Genomic DNA, 19,114 nt, shown 5'->3' on the forward strand with positions numbered 1-19,114 from the left:
TCGCGATTAAAATTGTAATCTACTGACAGCACAATTATTGGAGAATGAGATTTGAGAGCTGCATCGGAGGAGAAGATTTACAGTAGGTCTATAGTGAAAACAACTTAACTTTTGGTCGTTCCTCACACATAATGTAGCTATTCCAGAAGACTTGTAATATTGCACACAAGTCATATAAAGGATCACTGCCCTCTTGATTTCACTCCACTGGCTGCCTGTAGCTGCCCACATCAAATTCAAGGCTTCGACTTTGGCCTTCAGGACAGCCAGTGTACAGCACTCTCTTACTTAAAACTCACTCCTCCGGGTTTATGACCTCTTTCGCTCCCTGTGATCAAAGAATGAGTGGCGCCTGGTGGTTCTATTGCAACATGGCACAAAGTTGCTCTCCAGATCATTCACATTCTCAGTTTCTCTGTGGTTGAATGCGCTTACAACCTCCACCAGATCTGCTGAGACCTTCTCAACATTCAAAAACCACCTGAAGACACATCTCTTCCATGAGTACTTAATCAGTTCACAAGCAAAAGGCAGAAAAGCTAAATGACTAAATGTAAATAAAGTACTAATGATACATTTAGGGTCCTTTTATTTTTAGAGCTTTACAGCCGTCAAAAATAGGAACTATCACATTAGTATTATATCCCTGCAAAAGCTCTTCGAACGCGGCCTTGAAAGGAAAGCTGAACTGAATCGTATCTTATAAATGGAGCCGTTATCTTGCGCTCTGTCCTTCACTGGCTCTATAAAAGCATCTTGCGGTCTCCTCCTCTTTGCCATCTCAGAACATGCTACCGGCCGTCGTGAAGCTCTGCTGTGGAATCTCTTATCCACACTTACGGAGCATGGCAGGTAACTCTACGACATCACTTCCTCATTAATGCATCCATTCAGTGGATGAGTTTCTGTGGCTGGGGAGTGATTTGGACTTTTTAAGAAGACTGATGATAAAGATTATCTATTGTCTTTTATTTATGATTTCTTTTCTAACTCTCCTTTGGCAGGGCTGCAGCGAGCAGCTCTTGCAGCGTTGGGTCAGGAGCTCTCGCATTTACAGAACGCAGGACACATTATTCATCCTGCATGGAGCGGATCTCTGAGGTGGTCTTGGGGGAAGGAGTTTAAAAGTGAGTGTGTGCATCCACATTTTAGCTTCCTTTTCTAGATGATATTTAATTCCATACAGTAACCCCCAAAACACTCAAAAAATCTTTTTTTGAATAATTTTCCTGTAAAAATATCAAAACATCCTTAAAACAAGACACATTTACCTGGGAAGCCAAATATTAAAGGATATTTTCTTATCTTAATTTAAGCATAATCTGTCTGAGGTTTATGCTTAAAACAAGAAAAAAATATTTGCAAAAAAAAAAAAGTTAAAAAACTCAATTCAAGTTTTTTCAATGAAAACAAAGTCCTATCTTACACAGTTTAGCTTCTCAAGTTAAGCTTTATTGTTTAAAAGGGTTAAATGTTTTACAGTAAATGGAAAATAAAAATTTGTATATACTGTATACACACACACACACACACACACACACACACACACACACACACACACACACACACATATTTTTACCTAAATATAATTAAACTGTGATTAATATAAATATTTTATTATTCAGTTTTTTGTCTTTTTATATAGTTTTTTTTAAATTAATAATTTAATGATATTTGTTAATAATTATTAAATATTAAATAATAATTAAATATATATATATATATATATATATATATATATATATATATATATATATATATATATATACATACATAAATAATAATATATATATATATATATATATATATATATATATATATATTATTATTATTATTATTATTATTATTTATTATAGGATTTAATTTAAGAAATATATGATATTTAATTAAATGTAATTATATAATTAAAGATTAATGCTTAAATTATATAGAATTTATAAGTAAGTTTATGTTGTTTCAAAATGTTTACATTTTCTACAGGACAATAGGACATAAAAAATAATAAAATATATTGAATATTTTATTGAATATTTTGTTATTCAGTTTGTCTCTGTGTAACTTTTTAATTAACAATTAAGTGATACTTGTTAATAATTTTTTAATTTTACATAATAATTATGTACATATATACATATATGAAATATTATTATTATTAATTATGATATAATTACATTTAATACATTTATAATATATAAATAAATGTAATTATATAATTAAAGATTAATGCTAAAATTATATACAATATATACAAAAACACTAAAAAACTTTTTTTTGCCAATGGAGTAATGGTATATTCTTTAAAAACAACTCTCAAGTCAGTTTATGTTGTTTTAAAATGTAAAAAAAATTTCACTGGACATTAGGACAAAAAAATATATAAATAAATAACAAATAAAATAAGAATAATATGTATTGAATATTTTACTGAATTATTATTTTTTCTTTCATTTTTTGTCTATGTATCTACTGTTAATATACACCGGTCAGCCACAACATTAAAACCACCTGCCTAATATTGTGTAGGTCCCCCTCGTGCCGCCAAAACAGCGCCAACCCGCATCTCAGAACAGCATTCTGACGTGATATTCTTCTCACCACAATTGTACAGAGCGGTTATCTGAGTTACCGTAGACTTTGTCAGTTTGAACTAGTCTGGTCATTCTCTGTTGACCTCTCTCAACAACAAGGTGTTTCCATCCACAGAACTGCCACTCACTGGATGTTTTTTGTTTTTGGCACCATTCGGAGTAAATTCTAGAGACTGTTGTGTGTGAAAATCCCAGGAGATAAGCAGTTACAGAAATACTCAAACCTGCCCATCTGGCACCAACAATCATGTCACGGTCCAAATCACTGAGATCAATTTTTTCCCCATTCTGATGGTTGATGTGAACATTAAATTTAGCTCCTGTCCTGTATCTGCATGATTGTATGCACTGCACTGCTGCCACACGATTGGCTGATTAGATAATCCCATAGATGCTTGTTGGTGCCAGACGGGCTGGTTTTAGTGTGCTTTTGCTATCGTTCTCTCAAATACATGATGTTTACGTTTTAAATGTGTTATCTAATGTAATGACATTCAGACATTTTTAAATGTCTACGCCCTTGGTCCAAATACTTTTTGGGGCAAATTTATTAATGTATCTTCAATTATACAAGCTTTATACCAATTATACAAACTATATACTACTTTATACCAACTTTGGCACTCAAATATGACTGACCACATGTCAATTGAACGTCCATAGAGACAGAACAAGTGGGGACAAAAGATGCTGCATTGGGTGATGAGGACGTATGTTATCTGAGACAAGGCGAAGAGGCCCTGAAAAAAGCTCAAGAAATCGTGGAGTCCAAGGACGGATGGAAAATCGAGCTGGCCGAGGTGATGAAATTTGGTGAAATTTAAACACACTTTTGGTGTACAGCAAACCAAACTCTATTTTCACTTTAAATTCTCCCCAAAATATTTTCCTTTAGAAGAACGGAGAAGTGATCTATAGCAAAGTTCTCAAGGGTAACCGGAAGGTTTTCCGACTGGAAGCAGAGCTGGACGCAACGCCAGAGGAACTTTATGACATCCTGTTCATAAGAGTGGAAGAGATGCACCAATGGAACCCAAGCATCGGACAAATCAAAGTAAGACTCACGCAAATCCTTTGATTCGAGATTGAAGAGTATCTGTATGAACAAGCTTGATGCGTTCAATGGAGTATTATCAGTTTTACACGTGAACATATTAACTTCGAGTAAGTTCATGTAAAGTTTAGACTCTTTGCAGGACGAGGAGTATAGTATATCCACATGAATCTAATCTTGTGTAGCCAGATTTTTCCCCTTTTTCTCCCAATTTGGAATGCCCAATTCCCAATGCGCTCTAAGTCCTCGTGGTGGCGTAGTGACTCGCCTCAATCTGGGTGATGGAGGACGAATCTCAGTTGCCTCCACGTCTGAGACCGTCAATCCGCACATCTTATCACGTGGCTTGTTGAGCACGTTGCCACGGAGACATAGCGCGTGTGGAGGCCTTACGCTATTCTCCGTGGCATCCACGCACAACTCACCACACACCCCACCGAGAGCGAGAACCACATTATAGCGACCACGAGGAGGTTACCCCATGTGACTCTACCCTCCCTAGCAACCGGGCCAATTTGGTTGCTTAGGAGACCTGGCTGGAGTCATTCAGCATGCCCTGGGATTCGTGGGTACTTTTCACTCTTAAGTAAATTTCTAATGAAAAAACTTTACTTTTACTTCATTACAATGGGCAACATTCCTGTCGTTACATTACCGGTTTTAATTGAATAAGTATAAATAAAAGCGTAATTTATTGAGAGATTTTTGTAGCAGCAAGCATGCCAAATAAACACTCCACACCATGAAAAAGAGTAGTTTCGTCATGCAGTGCCTTCATTTTACACCAGGACAAGCGGATATTTCAAGATTAAAATTGCAGCGATTATGGTAACGTGGGCTTGTCTGTGTCATTGTCATTTTAGGGTGATTCTGTAACTATGGGCTCTTATGACCTCCTATATACTATATAAGTATACATTTTTCTATCAGTGCTGCAATATATCAGTGCATGTAAACATCTGCGTTAAGTGTAAATGTCTTATGCTTTGCAGATCGCATGGTTGACAGATGCGGCGTTTTTTTCTCACACACAACAGAGCTCTGAATTTAAATAAGCCCAACACGCTTCAAAATACAGAGATAAGTTACAGTTTACCCTTAGTGTACAGAACTAATGATCTAAATTCTTCCGACACTGAAATACTGTAACTACACTGAACTAAGAATCCATACAGGACTTTTGAAATAGTGACAGTAGGCGTTAATAAAGCATGATCTTGTTTCGTTTTATTCAGCATTACATATATTGGGACTGTGGGACATTTGTTCACATTTTTCACCATAAAAATGACTAGAAACTGGTTTCCAAACTTCTCTTCTAATTGACAGATTCGTCCAAATCTGACAAGCGTCCTTAAAGTGATAGTTCAATAAATTAAAGTTCTGCCATAATTTCCCTCATGTTATTCCAAACCCGTGTGACTTTCTGTATTTTGTGGAACCCAAAAAAGATATTAGACATAATGTTAGAGACTGACAGTCTCAGTCACCATTCCCTTTTAAAATATGGAAGAAAAAACATGCCGTGACAGTAAATGGTGTCTATAAGGCTAACATTCTGTCTGATATCTCTTTAATTGTGTTGCATTAAAGAAAGTCATATGGTTTGAAACAACATGAGGGTGTATGATGACATTTTCCATTAATAATAATAATTATTATCATTATTCTGTAGTACATGTTAAATATGTTTTATGTAATGGAATATTGGGGCGTAATTGTCCATTATGTTTTATGTGGAAGTAACTAGTTACTTGCTACTTGAGTACTTTCTTACTCTTCCTCGAGTAGTTTTTTACAATGCTACTTTTACTTCTACTTGAGTAATAATTGTTTTTAAAAGTAATTGTACTTTTACTTGAGTAAAGATTTTGGGTATTGTACCCACCTCTGCTTGAGAAGCAAAATTACATGGATATTTTGTCTTGTTTACAGAGAAATCTAACAAAATGTGTTATCATTTATGTTTATAACAAGAAAAACTATTCGCCATTGGGGTAAGAAATAAAACCTGATTCAAAGGAAAATACGTTTATTGTTCTTCCACTATAGGCAACTATTTTTTTCTTGATTTAATCATAAACCGCACCAAATTTTGTTTGATTTGGCTGAGAACAAAACGTAATATCTTATACCATTCTGCTTCTCGAGAAAATTTCACTTGTTTTAAGGATGTTTTTGTTTTTTTTACCATAAAATTAGAAAATAAAAAATATTTGCAGTGAAAGTGTTTGTGAAGGTTTTGATCACATTGATCAGAGATCCGTTAAAAGAAACATCTGTCAATTAATCTGTGCAGTATCAGTGATATTTGTTCTCCTCCAGCTGCTGCGGTCCAGTTAGAAATGCTTTATAATTAAAATCAGCATCTTCATTTCTCAGGTTTTGAAACATGTGGGGAAGAGCACCATGGTTACACATGAGGTGTCTGCAGAAACAGCAGGAAATCTGATTGGCCAGCGGGACTTCCTGAGTGTCAGGCATTCGTCAAAGAGCGAGACACATGTGTATTTAGGTGGAGCTGCAACTCGGTTGGAGTCTCTTCCGCCCCAGCCAGGGTTTGTCAGGTAATTACAGCACACATTAAACCTTTAAGCTCTGAAGGTGTTTTTAAAAATGTCCTGTTTCAGTGGCATACCCAAAATTAAAAGCTTATAACTCTAAAAAACAAAAACAAAAAACAAACAAGGAGGGTCAAGTGTTTGGTATCATTGTAAAGAAAACTTTTCAGATTGTGTAATGATATAGATTATGATACATTATGAGACTCTGAAAAATCAAAAAAATAAATAAGTAAATTGAGCAGAAAATTTACTTTTTTCATATTTGACATTATATATCTCTGGGTGTAAATAAGGTAACTCCGAAAATCTGCGTTCGTTTTGTTCCAAATCATGTCAGCTGTATCTGAGAAAACTTTTGTGTTGATACGACAAGCAATCAAAAGTTATAGCATTACAAAAATAATTTATCATAGTGTCCAAAAACATCTCCAAACAAATAAAACATAATAATTGTACATAAGAACTAATTACACATGCAAACACAACAATGACTAAAGGTTTGCATAGCATGCAGACATGATTTTAGTAATGAGATTTCACAGAATGAGTTTCATTCTGTGTCATTTGAGTCATCATTGAGTCTGTGTCATGTATTTGGCGCCATCTCCTGGTGGACATATGTAACATTGTGCTTCATGTGGATTATCTAATGATCTGTGCATCTGATTATCTTGTTTGTGGACTCGACTGAAAGATAATCACCTCCTCTAAGTAATGTTATGTGATATTTTATGTTCTGTTTATTTTTTGTGAAGTTATAAGTGAAAATACAGCATATAAGCAACATTAACATAATTGTCAAAGACATATATTTAGCTATTACTCGCTATATGTTTGTCTGTGAGTAAAACAAATAGGCTGGTTGTATTCTACTCTTTGAGAGCAACATATGACACATGGCTATTTGATCAGTCTGATGTTTTTATGAAGAGCTTCTAAGCTTTTAAATGATACCTATTTTGTGTTGGTCAAGAATGTAGTTGTTAATATTTTGACAATTATTTGCTTTTCTCTCGGGCCCATCCGAGCTTAAAGGGTTCAAAAAATGGAGGCTGTGCAAGTTCAAAAGTTTAATTCATCTAAAATGTGTTGGGATTGATTTATCTCAAAGATATCACTCATAATATTTGGTCAAGTGATTGCCAACCTTTCTCAAAAACTGATAATAATCTTTGCCTTGAAGGAACACTCACACTCATGTTGTTTCAACATGGTATTATTATTATTTTATAATTATTATTATATATTTTTTGTAGTAAAAATATCACAACATTCTTAAAACAAGATACATTTACTAGAGAACCAAAATTGTATAATATATGAAGACTTGTTTTTTTAGAGAATATAACTTTAATTTAGCGTATTTTTCTTACCCCATTGTTTGTTTTTCTTCTTCCTGATGACCAGGGATGCAAACTATTCACCTTTCAGCTAAAGTTACGTTTTCTGATGCTAATTTGGCCATAGTGTTTTGTGACATTTTCTACATTTCCCTTATTAAAATCACTTGAAAGGGTTCCTTTAAGCTTAAACACTTAAAAAATGCTTTAAATACAACAAAAAAATTAACTTAAAATTATACATCTGGAACACCTGCTATGACTTTATCACCTTTTTCACCTTATTTGTTTGCATCCATGATTATAATCCTCACCAAATGAAGTTTGTTTTGAGCTTTAAACAAGAAAAAAAAAAAAAACTATTTGCCTAAGAGCCAATTCATAAACAAGTTTGCTTCTCGAGTAAATGTATCATGTTTTAAAGATGTTAAGATATTTTTTCTTAAAAACAACACAAAACACTGATTAAGAAAATGATTTTCTGCTGTGTTCTCAAATGTCATGTGACAGATTTTGATGTGGCAAGTTTAAAAAATGTGAGATTTGAGAGTTATGGCATAGAGCCAGATTATCAGTGAATAATGACTTACATTTTTGTCTATTTTCCACACAAAGCTATTGCATGACTTCAAAAGACTTGGAATATAGTGCAAATGCCGTAAAGACTATTATGCTATGGAAGCTAGGAAAAGCAGAAGCTCAGACATTCTGCCTAACATCACTTTTGTGCTCCACAGAAGAAAGAAAATAACACTGGGTTGGAAAGATTCATGTAGGTCGAAATGTCCAAAATGAAAATGTCAAAGAAAAAGTGATTTCTCTCAGTGATTAAAAAGATGGTCTTTACATTTAGTGTTTTTGATTTGTTTGAGCCTGTGATGGTGTTTGTTTTGTGCAGGGCTGAAGATGGCCCCACCTGTATCATCCTGCAGCCGCTCCATGGTCACCCAGGGAAGAGTCACTTCATCTGGCTGCTCAACATGGATGTGAAGGTACAGAACATGTTCCTGTACATATATGTGAAGATTCCAGGTGTTAATGTGATCGCCCTGACCATTTGACCACCAGCAGCTAAACAGAAACAAATTAGGGAAAATGTCACATTCCACCAAAGTACGTAAAATATTAGACAGTGATATTAGAGAGCAATAATGCCTAAAACGTTTATAAATATTACATTTAATAATACTGCATAAGTATTGTGTCTGTACTGTGAAAAAGGAGAACTTTGCCAATGCAGTATTGTCAAGTTGTGCATGAATTACTGTTCAATTACTGTAATGAGTATTGTAAGAGTACTTTGACAATATTGTAAAAGTAATCTGAGTTTTGTGGCAATGCTGTACAAGTACTGTGTGTATATTGTGACAATACTATATGTGTACTATGAGAGTATTGTTACAGTACTTTGCGAATACTTTGCGAGGACTGTATGGGAACTGTAAGTGTATTATTACAATACTTTGCAAATACTTGCAGAGTATTGTGGGAGTATCCCTACTGTAGTTTGCAAGTACTTCACAAGGACTGTGAGAGTATTGGTACAATACTTTTCATTACTTGGTGAGTACTTTGTGAGTACTGTGAGAGTATTGTTACAGTACTTTGTAAGTACTGTGAGATTATCGCTACAGTACTTTGCGAGTAGTGTACTAGTATTGTGTGAGCTTTGAAACTGTACTTTGCCAGTACATTATGAGTAATGTGTGATATTTTTACAGTACTTTGCGAGTACTATACAAGGACCATGAAAGTATTGGTTCGAATATTTGAAGAGTACTTTGTGAGTACTGTGAGAATATTGTTACTGTACTTTGCGAGTACTGGATGAGTAATGTGTAAGTATTGAAACTACTTTGTGAGTACTGTATGAGTACAATGAGTATGGTTACAGTACTTTGCGAGTACTGTATGAATACTGTGTGAGTATTATAACTATACTTTGCAAGTACTAAATGAGTACTGTGCGAGAATTGTTACTGTACTTTGCGAATAATGTATGAGTACTATGAGTATAGTTACAGTACTTTGAGTACTGTATATGTACTGTGTGTATTGTTACAGTATTTTGCGAGTACTGTATGAGTACTGTGAGTATTGTGATTGTACTTTGTGAGTACTAAGAGAGTATTGTAGCTGTACTTTGTGAGTACTATATGAGAACTATGAATTTTTTTACAGTACTTTGCGAGTAATAGGAATATGGTGAGTACTGTATGAGTACTGTGTGAGTATTGTTAGAGTACTTTGGGAGTACTGTACAAATGTTGTGTGCGTTTTGTAACTGTAATTTATGAGTACTGTATGAGTACCATGAGTATGGTTACAGTACTTTGCGAGTACTGTAGGAGTGCTGTGTGAGTTTTGTAACTGTACTCTGTGAGTACCATGAGTATGATTACAGTACTTTGTGAGTACTTTACAAGGAGTCTGAGAGTATTTTTACAATACTTTTCAAATACTTGTACTTTGAGAGTACTGTGTGATTATTGTAACTGTACTTTGTGAGTAATGTATGAGTACTATAAGTATGGTTACAGTACTTTGCAAGTACTGTATGAGTGCTGTGTGAGTATTGTTACTGTACTTTACGAGTACTGTATGCATATTGTTACTGTACTTTATGAGTACTGAATGAGTATTGTGAGTATTGTGATTGTACTTTGTGAGTACTGTGAGAGTATTGTTACAGTACTTTTAAAATTATTGGCGAGTACATTGCGAGTACTGTGTGAGTATTGTAGCTGTACTTTTTGAGTACTGTATGAGGACTATGCGTTTTGTTTCAGTACTTTGCAAGTACTGTATGAGTAATATGAGTATGGTTACAGTACTTTATGAGAACTGTATGAGTATTGTAACTGTACTTTGCGAGTACTAGGAGTATGGTGAGTACTGTGTGAGTATGGTAACGGTACTTTGCGAGTACTGTACGAGTGCTGTCTGAGTTTTGTAACTGTACTGTATGAGTACCATGAGTATGGTTACAGTACTTTACGAGTATTGTACGAGGAGTGTGAGAGTATTATTACAATACTTTTCAAATACTTATGAATACTTTGCAAGTACTGTGTGAGTATTGTAACTGTATGTTGTGAGTAATGTATGAGTACTATAAGAATCAGAATCAGAATCAGAATGAGCTTTATTGCCAAGTATGCTTACACATACAAGGAATTTGTCTTGGTGACAGGAGCTTCCAGTACACAACAATACAAAAACAGAAACAAGTAATAACAAATAATTAAAGGAATCAAAAAATAGATAAATATTGAAAAGAAAAAAGTATATATAGAATACACAATAGACAATATATATATATATATATCCAGAGTGATTTTTCCAGCCTTTTTCCTCACTCTGGAAGTGTATCATTCTTGAAGGGGGGCAGGGGGCAACCAATAATCCTCTCAGCAGTCCGAACTGTCCTTTGTAGTCTTCTAATGTCTGATTTCGTAGCTGAACCAAACCAGACAGTTATTGAAGTGCAGAGGACAGACTCAATGACTTCTGAGTAGAACTGTTTCAGCAGTGCCTGTGGCAGGTTGAACTTCCTCAGCTGGTGAAGAAGTACAACCTCTGCTGGGCCTTTTTCACAGTGGAGTCAATGTGTGTCTCCCACTTCAGGTCCTGTGAGATGGTAGTGCCCAGGAACCTGAATGACTCCACTGATGCCACAGTGCTGTTTAGAATGGTGAGGGGGGTCAGTGTTGGGGTGTTCCTCCTAAAGTCCTCAATCATCTCCACCGTTTTGAGCGTGTTCAGCTAAAGGTTGTTTTGACTGCACCAGACAGCCAGCTGTTCAACCTCCCTTCTGTATGCAGACTCATCGTCATCTTGGATGAGGCCGATGACAGTGGTGTCATCTGCAAACTTCAGGAGCTTGACAGAGGGGTCCTTGGCGATGCAGTCATTGGTGTATAGGGAGAAGAGTAGTGGGGAGAGCACACATCCCTGGGGGGCACCAGTGCTGATTGTACAGGTGCTGGAAGTGAATTTCCCATCTCACAAGCTGCTGCCTGTCCGTCAGAAAGCTGGTGATCCACTGACAGATAGACATGGGAACAGAGAGTTGGTGTAATTTAGTCCGGAGAATAGCTGGGATGATGGTGTTGAAAGCCGAACTGAAGTCCATAAAAAGGATCCTTCATATGTCCCTGGTCTGTCCAGATGTTGCAGGATATGATGCAATCCCATGTTGACTGCATCATCCATAAGAATGTTTAAAGTGCTTTGCAAGTACTGTGAGAGTATTGGTACAATACTTTTCAAATTCTTGGGGAGTACTTTGCGAGTACTGTGTGAGTACTAAGAGTATTGTTACAGTACTTTGAGACTACTATACAAGAACTGTGAAAGTATTGTTATTCAGCTTGTGGGTAGTGTAGAATACAGTGAGAGTATTGGTACAGCACTTTGCAAGTACGAGTATTGTATTAGTATTATGTGAAGTGCTGTGTGAATATTGTGATAGTACTTTGTGTATATTAAACTGAATATGTTGCTGTGAAGTGTGTCTGTCCAGCACTGATGTAGTTTGTTACTGTATTGTCAGGGCTGGCTGCCCACATCACTCGTGAATAAAGCTCTTCCTCGAGCTCAGGTGGACTTCACCAAACACCTGCGGCGGCGTCTGGCTGCACAGAACCCAGAGGACAGCAGAACATGAGTGACACGCAGCTCACCGCAGGATTCTGATGCAGACACCGATGGAACTGTCCTTTCCTTAAAACCAGAGCACTGCGGAACATTCTGTCTGAGCTGTGATGATGTAAGCGGATGAGCCTGAGGCGATACTTCAGTGACTGAACACAGACAGCAGAGAATGATATAGGAACACACAGCCATGCAACATACACCTCAAAATGACTGGATTGGTTACAGTTGTACAGTGATAAAGAGAAGACAACTGATGTGGAAGTTATTCAAGTAGCCAATTAACTACTCATGAAATTGATTAGAGCATATGAAATGACAATAAAAATTAAAATATCCATATTTTTTCACTGTAATGTAGTATTTTGTGTGATTTTGTGCTTAAAGGAAAAATGGAAATTCTGTCATAATTTACCCACCCTAATGTCGTTCCAAACCTCTATGCTGTTATGTTTTCCCTGGGACACACAAGGAAAACTTATGAAGTACCTTTATGCGGCTCTTTTACATACGTCTCAACAGTCTATATTGACCACGTCTGTCAAGTTCCAAAAAGAACCAAAAAGCACTAAATAAGAAACATAATAATAGTTCACATGACTATAATATATATATAATATAATATAATATAATATAGTGCACTACATTCAAAGTCTTCTGAAGTCATGTGATAGCTAGCCCGATCTCATGAAAATTATGTGTCTGTTGACATTTTTCAAAATGACATTACGATTAGGTTAAGGTTAATGCTCTAAAAATTTGTTAAAATCAACAAATCCGACCTCCCTACCCTAAACCTTAAACCTAACCGATAGTGTCAGAAAAAGCACATGAGATGAAAAACACAACCACGTAATTTTGCGGTGCTTCTATGACACTTTGCACTCATGTGTCGTCTCGTGTTCTCTTTAAGACTCATACTCCTTTACATCACAAGTGCAACGCTCTATCAGTTGAGCTACTGCGCAATTTGACCACACTCGAACAAGCTCATAAATGTAGTTTATTATGTAATGCAAATGTTAAAATGAGTCATGCACTATAGTAAAAGTGTTTAAATGTCATAAGATAGCATTGTGTGAAGAACAGAGAGAAAAGGAAGAGTTTATATATGATAATTTTCCTTCCTTTCTTATCTGGGAAACAAGACTGTGTAGCCGCAGACGTGCTGGTCGAGTCGGGTGTTATCATGCAGTCCGTGTCCGTCTGAGGTCATGAAGACAGCGTGCAGAAAGGAGATACTATCACTGTAAGGGAATATCAATTCGGCAGACACAGTGTGTGTTCTCTGCGGATTTCACACTTCAAACCGGACAAATGACAAGCTGGAGAGGTGAAAGGCGTTTCATAAAACACAGACTATTAGAGATAAAAGTTCACCCATGAGAGATGTCTGTCTAAAAAACTGCAGAATGTCCTTTAGAGACAGAGAAAAACTGCAGACCATCAGTAGAGGACAATGACTCTTTACATTCCAGTGAAAAGACTTTAGGCATGACTCACATCCAGTATGCAATGATGTAATGATGTTAAAACTGAATCACATCTTTTAAAAGATCATTTAGTCCTCTCTAATGAACAAGAATAAAAGTATGTGCATTACAGATTAATTAAACTATAGAGAATAGAAAAGATGTTGCAAAAACTGTTAAAGACTTTCTCAAAACTGTCCAGGTTCACTGCTGCTAAACAGAAAAAGAAGTTTGCTAATGCTATAATCAATATGCATGTAACTGCAAAGGGATAAATTATAAATCATAAACCATGAATAATAAATTATAAATCTAATGAATGCTCAACTTGTTCTCCCTGAAGCACTGCTGTTGGCTACAATATTCCAGGTGCCGTTTAAAAGATTAAAATTAATGCAAAAACAATGTTATACTTTGTTACACTGCAATAAATGTTGTAATGTCCCCTGAAAAAAATATTTAACATATTTAACTTTTTCTATGGACTTTAGAAGAAGAAATCATAACATTTGCTAGAGATAACTAACATTTACGTTTTGTTGCATCATTTGCCATATAATGACATGAGAAAACTATAAACCTCAAATATCAGCACTAAGCCAACAGTTTACAATGTAATAAACTATACTCATACCAAGCATTTTTTGTCTTGCTTTTCAGTAAAACATATTGAAATATTTTTAAAACAAGATACATTTACCGGAAAAGCAATATATTTGAAAATAAGACATATTGCTTCTCTGGTAAATGTATTTTGTTTCCTGCCAAGCCAAAATAATGTATACAAATATTAAAATATTTAAGAATATTCAAGCAATTTTGCATCTCAGTTAAATTTATATTTTTAATTAATACATTTTTAATTTTTATTTAATTAAAAATGTACATTTAATAAATGTAATATAATTTAATTTAAATAAATATAAAAAATTGTTTTGTGATTTTTCTCCCTTTTTCTCCCAATTTGGAATGACCAATTCCCAATGCGCTCTAAGTCCTCGTGGTGGTGTAGTGACTCGCCTCAATCTGGGTGGTGGAGGACGAATCTCAGTTGCCTCCGTGTCCGAGATGTCAATCCGCGCATCTTATCACGTGGCTTGTTGAGTACGTTACCGCGGAGACATAGCACGTGTGGAGGCTTCACGCTACTCTCAGCGGCATCCACACACAACTTACCACACGCCCCACCGAGAGTGAGAACCACATTATAGTGACCACGAGGAGGTCTACCCCATGAAGACCTGGCTGGAGTCACTCAGCACACCCTGGGATTTGAACTCGCGACTCCAGGGGTGGTAGTCAGCGTCAGTACTCGCTGAGATACCCAGGCCCCCAGTATAGTGATTTAATCAAATACATTAATTTTTGTTTCTGCCAACAAGACAAAATACAAACAATCAAGAATATTGAAGAAATTTTGCATTTCAATTAAATGTATATATATATATATATATATTTAAATGTACATTTAATAAATCTAATATAATTTAAATAAATATAATTTAATATTGATTTAATAAAATACATTTTTGTTTTGTTTTACTGCCAACAAGACAAAATACAAATACTCAAGAATATTGAAGAAATTTTGCATTTAAATTAAATTAACATTTTTATTTAAAATGTACATTTAATAACTGTAATATAATTTAATTTAAATAAATGTAATTTCATATTGATTTAATAAAATACATTTTTTTTTTCTGCCAACAAGACAAAATACAAATTTAAATGTACATTTTAAATGTAATACATTTTATTTAATTTACATAATTTAAAATAAATATTAATTAATCAATTAAAAATATGTGTGTGTTTTCTGCCAACAACACAAAAACAAACATTTAAATAATATTCTAGAATTTTTATTTTTTATTTTTTATACGAAAAATTAAGTTAAATTGATCTTGTTTTTAGGATGTTTTACTGGGGGAAAAAGACAGATACATCATGTAACATCTGAGAATTTAAGAGAGGCAATGACAGAGAGAGAGTGACAAGGAAAACATACAGAAAAGCAAGTAGAAAATAAATAACTCCACCCTTGTTTTCAATGTGTATATTTTCATGTATTTCATCTCCCTACAAATTAAAAATGTAATAAATATTAACACTTAAAGCTCTCATCCATGTATATACAAGTACTATACAATACAGAAATTAGGTTAAACCACAAAAGAGGGAAACCAGACTTCTTCATGACCTCTGGTGACCCCTGAGACCTTCCTCACACCTGCAACTATTTACAATATATACAGTACCACCTGAAAAATAGAGCCGTTAAAAAATACCAGAACATAAAGCATATGCAAGCACAACAAACACTGGACATGCATTAGAGGTGGTTTGTGTTTCACAGGTGAGCAGACATCATACCGGTTTGTTTCCTTTGAGAGTTCTGAAGAAAATCACCTACATGAGCACCAGGGAGACATCTAGAACTACAAGTACACTGATTTGTAATGCTTATGTAGTTTTGTGTAGTTCTGTTCAGCTACTTTAACTTAAAAATAGCTTTGTCATTTTAAAGTCAATGCGAAACAGCATTTGTAATCCATTTCAGGCTCATTTAACCTGTAAGCACCCACTTTTGAGGAGGAAAGTAAATAAGGTCATATTTACTATCATGTTGACTTTATAAGTTGGAGTATGAGAAAAACAACCAAACACAAAACTACACAAGAGTTACAAAGCAAACGTACCTAGCTAGATTCAATATAACACTGCTACAATTGACATGGCCATATATACCAGTAAATATTACACAGTATAGCATTTATCCTGATCAGAATAGAGAGGTGATTGTTGCACCTGACGTAGAGTCCAAGTGACAGCAGATTCTAGCAGTACAGAAGAACACAAAACAACACAAACGTACACAAAAAAACTAGCGGGAATGATTGCGATGCAGTCACTGCACAAGCAGACCTTTTAAATTACAGCACCTTTAAAACTTCTTATTTCATACTTTATTTTTTACTTGCATTTCAGGCCTGATCTCATGATAATCACATGACTGTGGCGACATTTTTGCAAAATAATATTACGTAGTTTATTGCACGTATTGCGGCAGTTCCGAGTTAAAATGTCCACTGTGTGGCGCTAAACAGATGAGGTTTTTAAGGTTAATGCTCTATCGAGTTTCAACTCAAAGAAACCGACCTCCTAACCCTAAGCTTTAAACCTAAACCTAACCGATAGTGTCATAACAAGCAAATGTGTGATGAAAACACAACCATGTCATTTTGTGGTGCTTCTATGACACTTTCAGCTCAGGTGTCGACTCGTGTGGTCTTCAGGACTCATACTCCTTTACATCACAAGTGCAATGCTTTATCAGTTGAGCTACCGTGCAATTTGATCACACTCGAACAAGCTTGTAAATGTAGATGATTATGTAATGCAAATATTAAAATGAGTCATGCACTATGGTAAAAGTGTTTAGATGTCATAAGATAGCACTGTGTGAGGAACAGGGCGAAAAGGAAGTGTTTACGAACTGATAATTGGCCGTTTTACTTTGTAAGTGAATAAAACTCGTTGCTGTTGTAGTGCCTCTAGTGTTCATTTCAATGAGCATACAACGAGCAACATAAAATTGTTTCGTAAAAATGCAGGTGTAGTAACGTGATTCTATGAGACCAAATTGTCCATTTCCTTATATAAAGCAGATCATTCTGGGAAGTGCAGTGGACAGGCTGAATGATGTTGTTTAACTCTGAGGTAACCAATCACTGCTCAATGCTTTGAGTCCACACGTTTGGAGATTTCATTCGGTGGCAAATGATGACAATCCATCACACTGCAAAAAAAAAAAAAAAAAAAAAAAAAAAATTATATATATATATATATATATATATATATATATATATATATATATATATATATAAAAATATTCTGGGTTCAGTACAAGTTGAGCTCAATCGGCAGCATTTGTGGCATAATGTTTAAAACAAAAATAATTTCGACTCATCCCTCCTTTAAAATTTGGGTTCTAGTGACACACGTACAATGGAAGACAATGGGGCCAATCTGTCAACGTTAAAATACTCACTGTTTCAAAAGTATAGCCATAAGATGTAAACAATATGTGTGTGAAAATCACAAACCAATTTTACTAACAAAACTTTCCAATTTTAAAACTTCACTGCCATTACAACTGCATGAAATCTAAAACAATAATTTAAACAACTTCACAGCTCAAATATTACACAAGTTTTAACAGAAGAATTAATGTAAGTGCTTTAATAAGAATTACAAGCTTCACATTTCTGCCTTTAAACCCTCCTAAAATTGGCCCCATTCAATTCCATTGTAAGTGCCTCACTGTAACATTGATTTTATTAAAGAAAAGGAAGGACGAGTCCAAATTAATGTTTGTGATTATCAATATTATGCCAAAAATGCTGTCGCTTGAGCTTAACTTGTATTGAACCTGGAATATCCCTTTAAGAAAATGATTATTTTACAGTGCAGCCATGTTGTCGGGCTGTGCTAACGATCATGTGACTGGTGAGTTCCTGTTTTTGAGGCCCCTCTTGGCCCCTGTGGAACTGTCCCTTTTTCTCCTGGTTGAAGGAAGCAAGTCTAAAGTGGTGTTTTGTTGTTGTAGTCCATCATGTGGCGGGCCGGTGGTGTTGACACTCAGCCCTGGAGGTAGAGGAGAAGTGATGAACTCTCTTACGCCCTCAGACGGGACGGTGGTGCTCATTGGAGCGGCGAGTGAGGACGCCGCCTCTGGTTTAGGGCTAGTGGCTGCAACGGTGAGATCAGAGACGGTGGGCCACAGTCTCCGGCCACTAGCTTTAGTGGTCTGGATCAGAGCGGTCAATGCAGTCGGTTGTGAAGGCGTCTGTAGTGTCGGATCAGGGCTCGTCTGTGGTAACGGGGGGAAAGTGAAATCTGGGAGCCATGAGAATGGAGGGTGTGTATCTGGAGATACTGTACTGAACCCCAACTTCCTGTTACAGGACTCACAGCAGAGTTTATGGTAGCCTGGGATCGAGCAGTACCGAGCCAGAACCTCCATCTGACAGAATATAGATTTATCACCAAGACACGGCTCATCTGGAGGGAGAAATGGAGATGAATCAGATGTTTTTGGACTGGACCATGGTATTGTTTCAAGTACAGTAAGTAAATATCATGGTATATGAATATGGTAATTAATCAGCTCCTTGATAGTATGAGTAGTGGGGGATTTGGGACCATCCCACCAAGTTTGGGGTCTCTACAATTTACGGTCTCTGACACCTATACACTTTTAGGGCAGAAAAAAGAATAATAAGAAATACAGTATGGTGTTTGGACCCCTATTTATGCATTCGAGAGCTTTGCAGATGTACATTTCTGAAATCGAAACACTAGATATAGGTATTTCACTAATTAAACAGCCACATGTGTCACTTATTCTTATTAAGAGTATTTTTGGATGCTCGAA

General features: G+C 35.6%; 2 protein-coding genes across 4 annotated transcripts in view; one reads left to right on the top strand and one right to left on the bottom strand.

Annotated features, from left to right (window-relative positions):
• The first annotated feature begins 788 nt into the window (after positions 1 to 788).
• On the top strand, positions 789 to 18,783 carry LOC127423547 (steroidogenic acute regulatory protein, mitochondrial-like). The gene is made up of 7 exons (XM_051667969.1): positions 789 to 852; positions 1,005 to 1,127; positions 3,252 to 3,388; positions 3,484 to 3,642; positions 6,025 to 6,209; positions 8,445 to 8,538; positions 18,645 to 18,783. Exons 1-7 carry the CDS (start codon positions 789 to 791, stop codon positions 18,666 to 18,668), a joined length of 786 nt encoding a protein of 261 aa, XP_051523929.1. The 3' UTR covers positions 18,669 to 18,783.
• LOC127423504 (A disintegrin and metalloproteinase with thrombospondin motifs 14-like) overlaps positions 17,577 to 19,114 on the bottom strand; it is a 97,145-nt gene continuing 95,607 nt past the window's right edge. For all 3 annotated transcript variants that reach the window (XM_051667870.1, XM_051667871.1, XM_051667869.1), the window contains exon 22: positions 17,577 to 18,741. In XM_051667870.1, coding sequence (XP_051523830.1) covers positions 18,176 to 18,741 — 566 coding nt within the window. In that variant the 3' untranslated portion in view covers positions 17,577 to 18,175. The remainder of the gene's footprint in view (positions 18,742 to 19,114) is intronic.

The sequence above is a fragment of the Myxocyprinus asiaticus genome, chromosome 32, assembly GCF_019703515.2.
Source record: "Myxocyprinus asiaticus isolate MX2 ecotype Aquarium Trade chromosome 32, UBuf_Myxa_2, whole genome shotgun sequence".
Taxonomy (NCBI): domain Eukaryota; kingdom Metazoa; phylum Chordata; class Actinopteri; order Cypriniformes; family Catostomidae; genus Myxocyprinus; species Myxocyprinus asiaticus.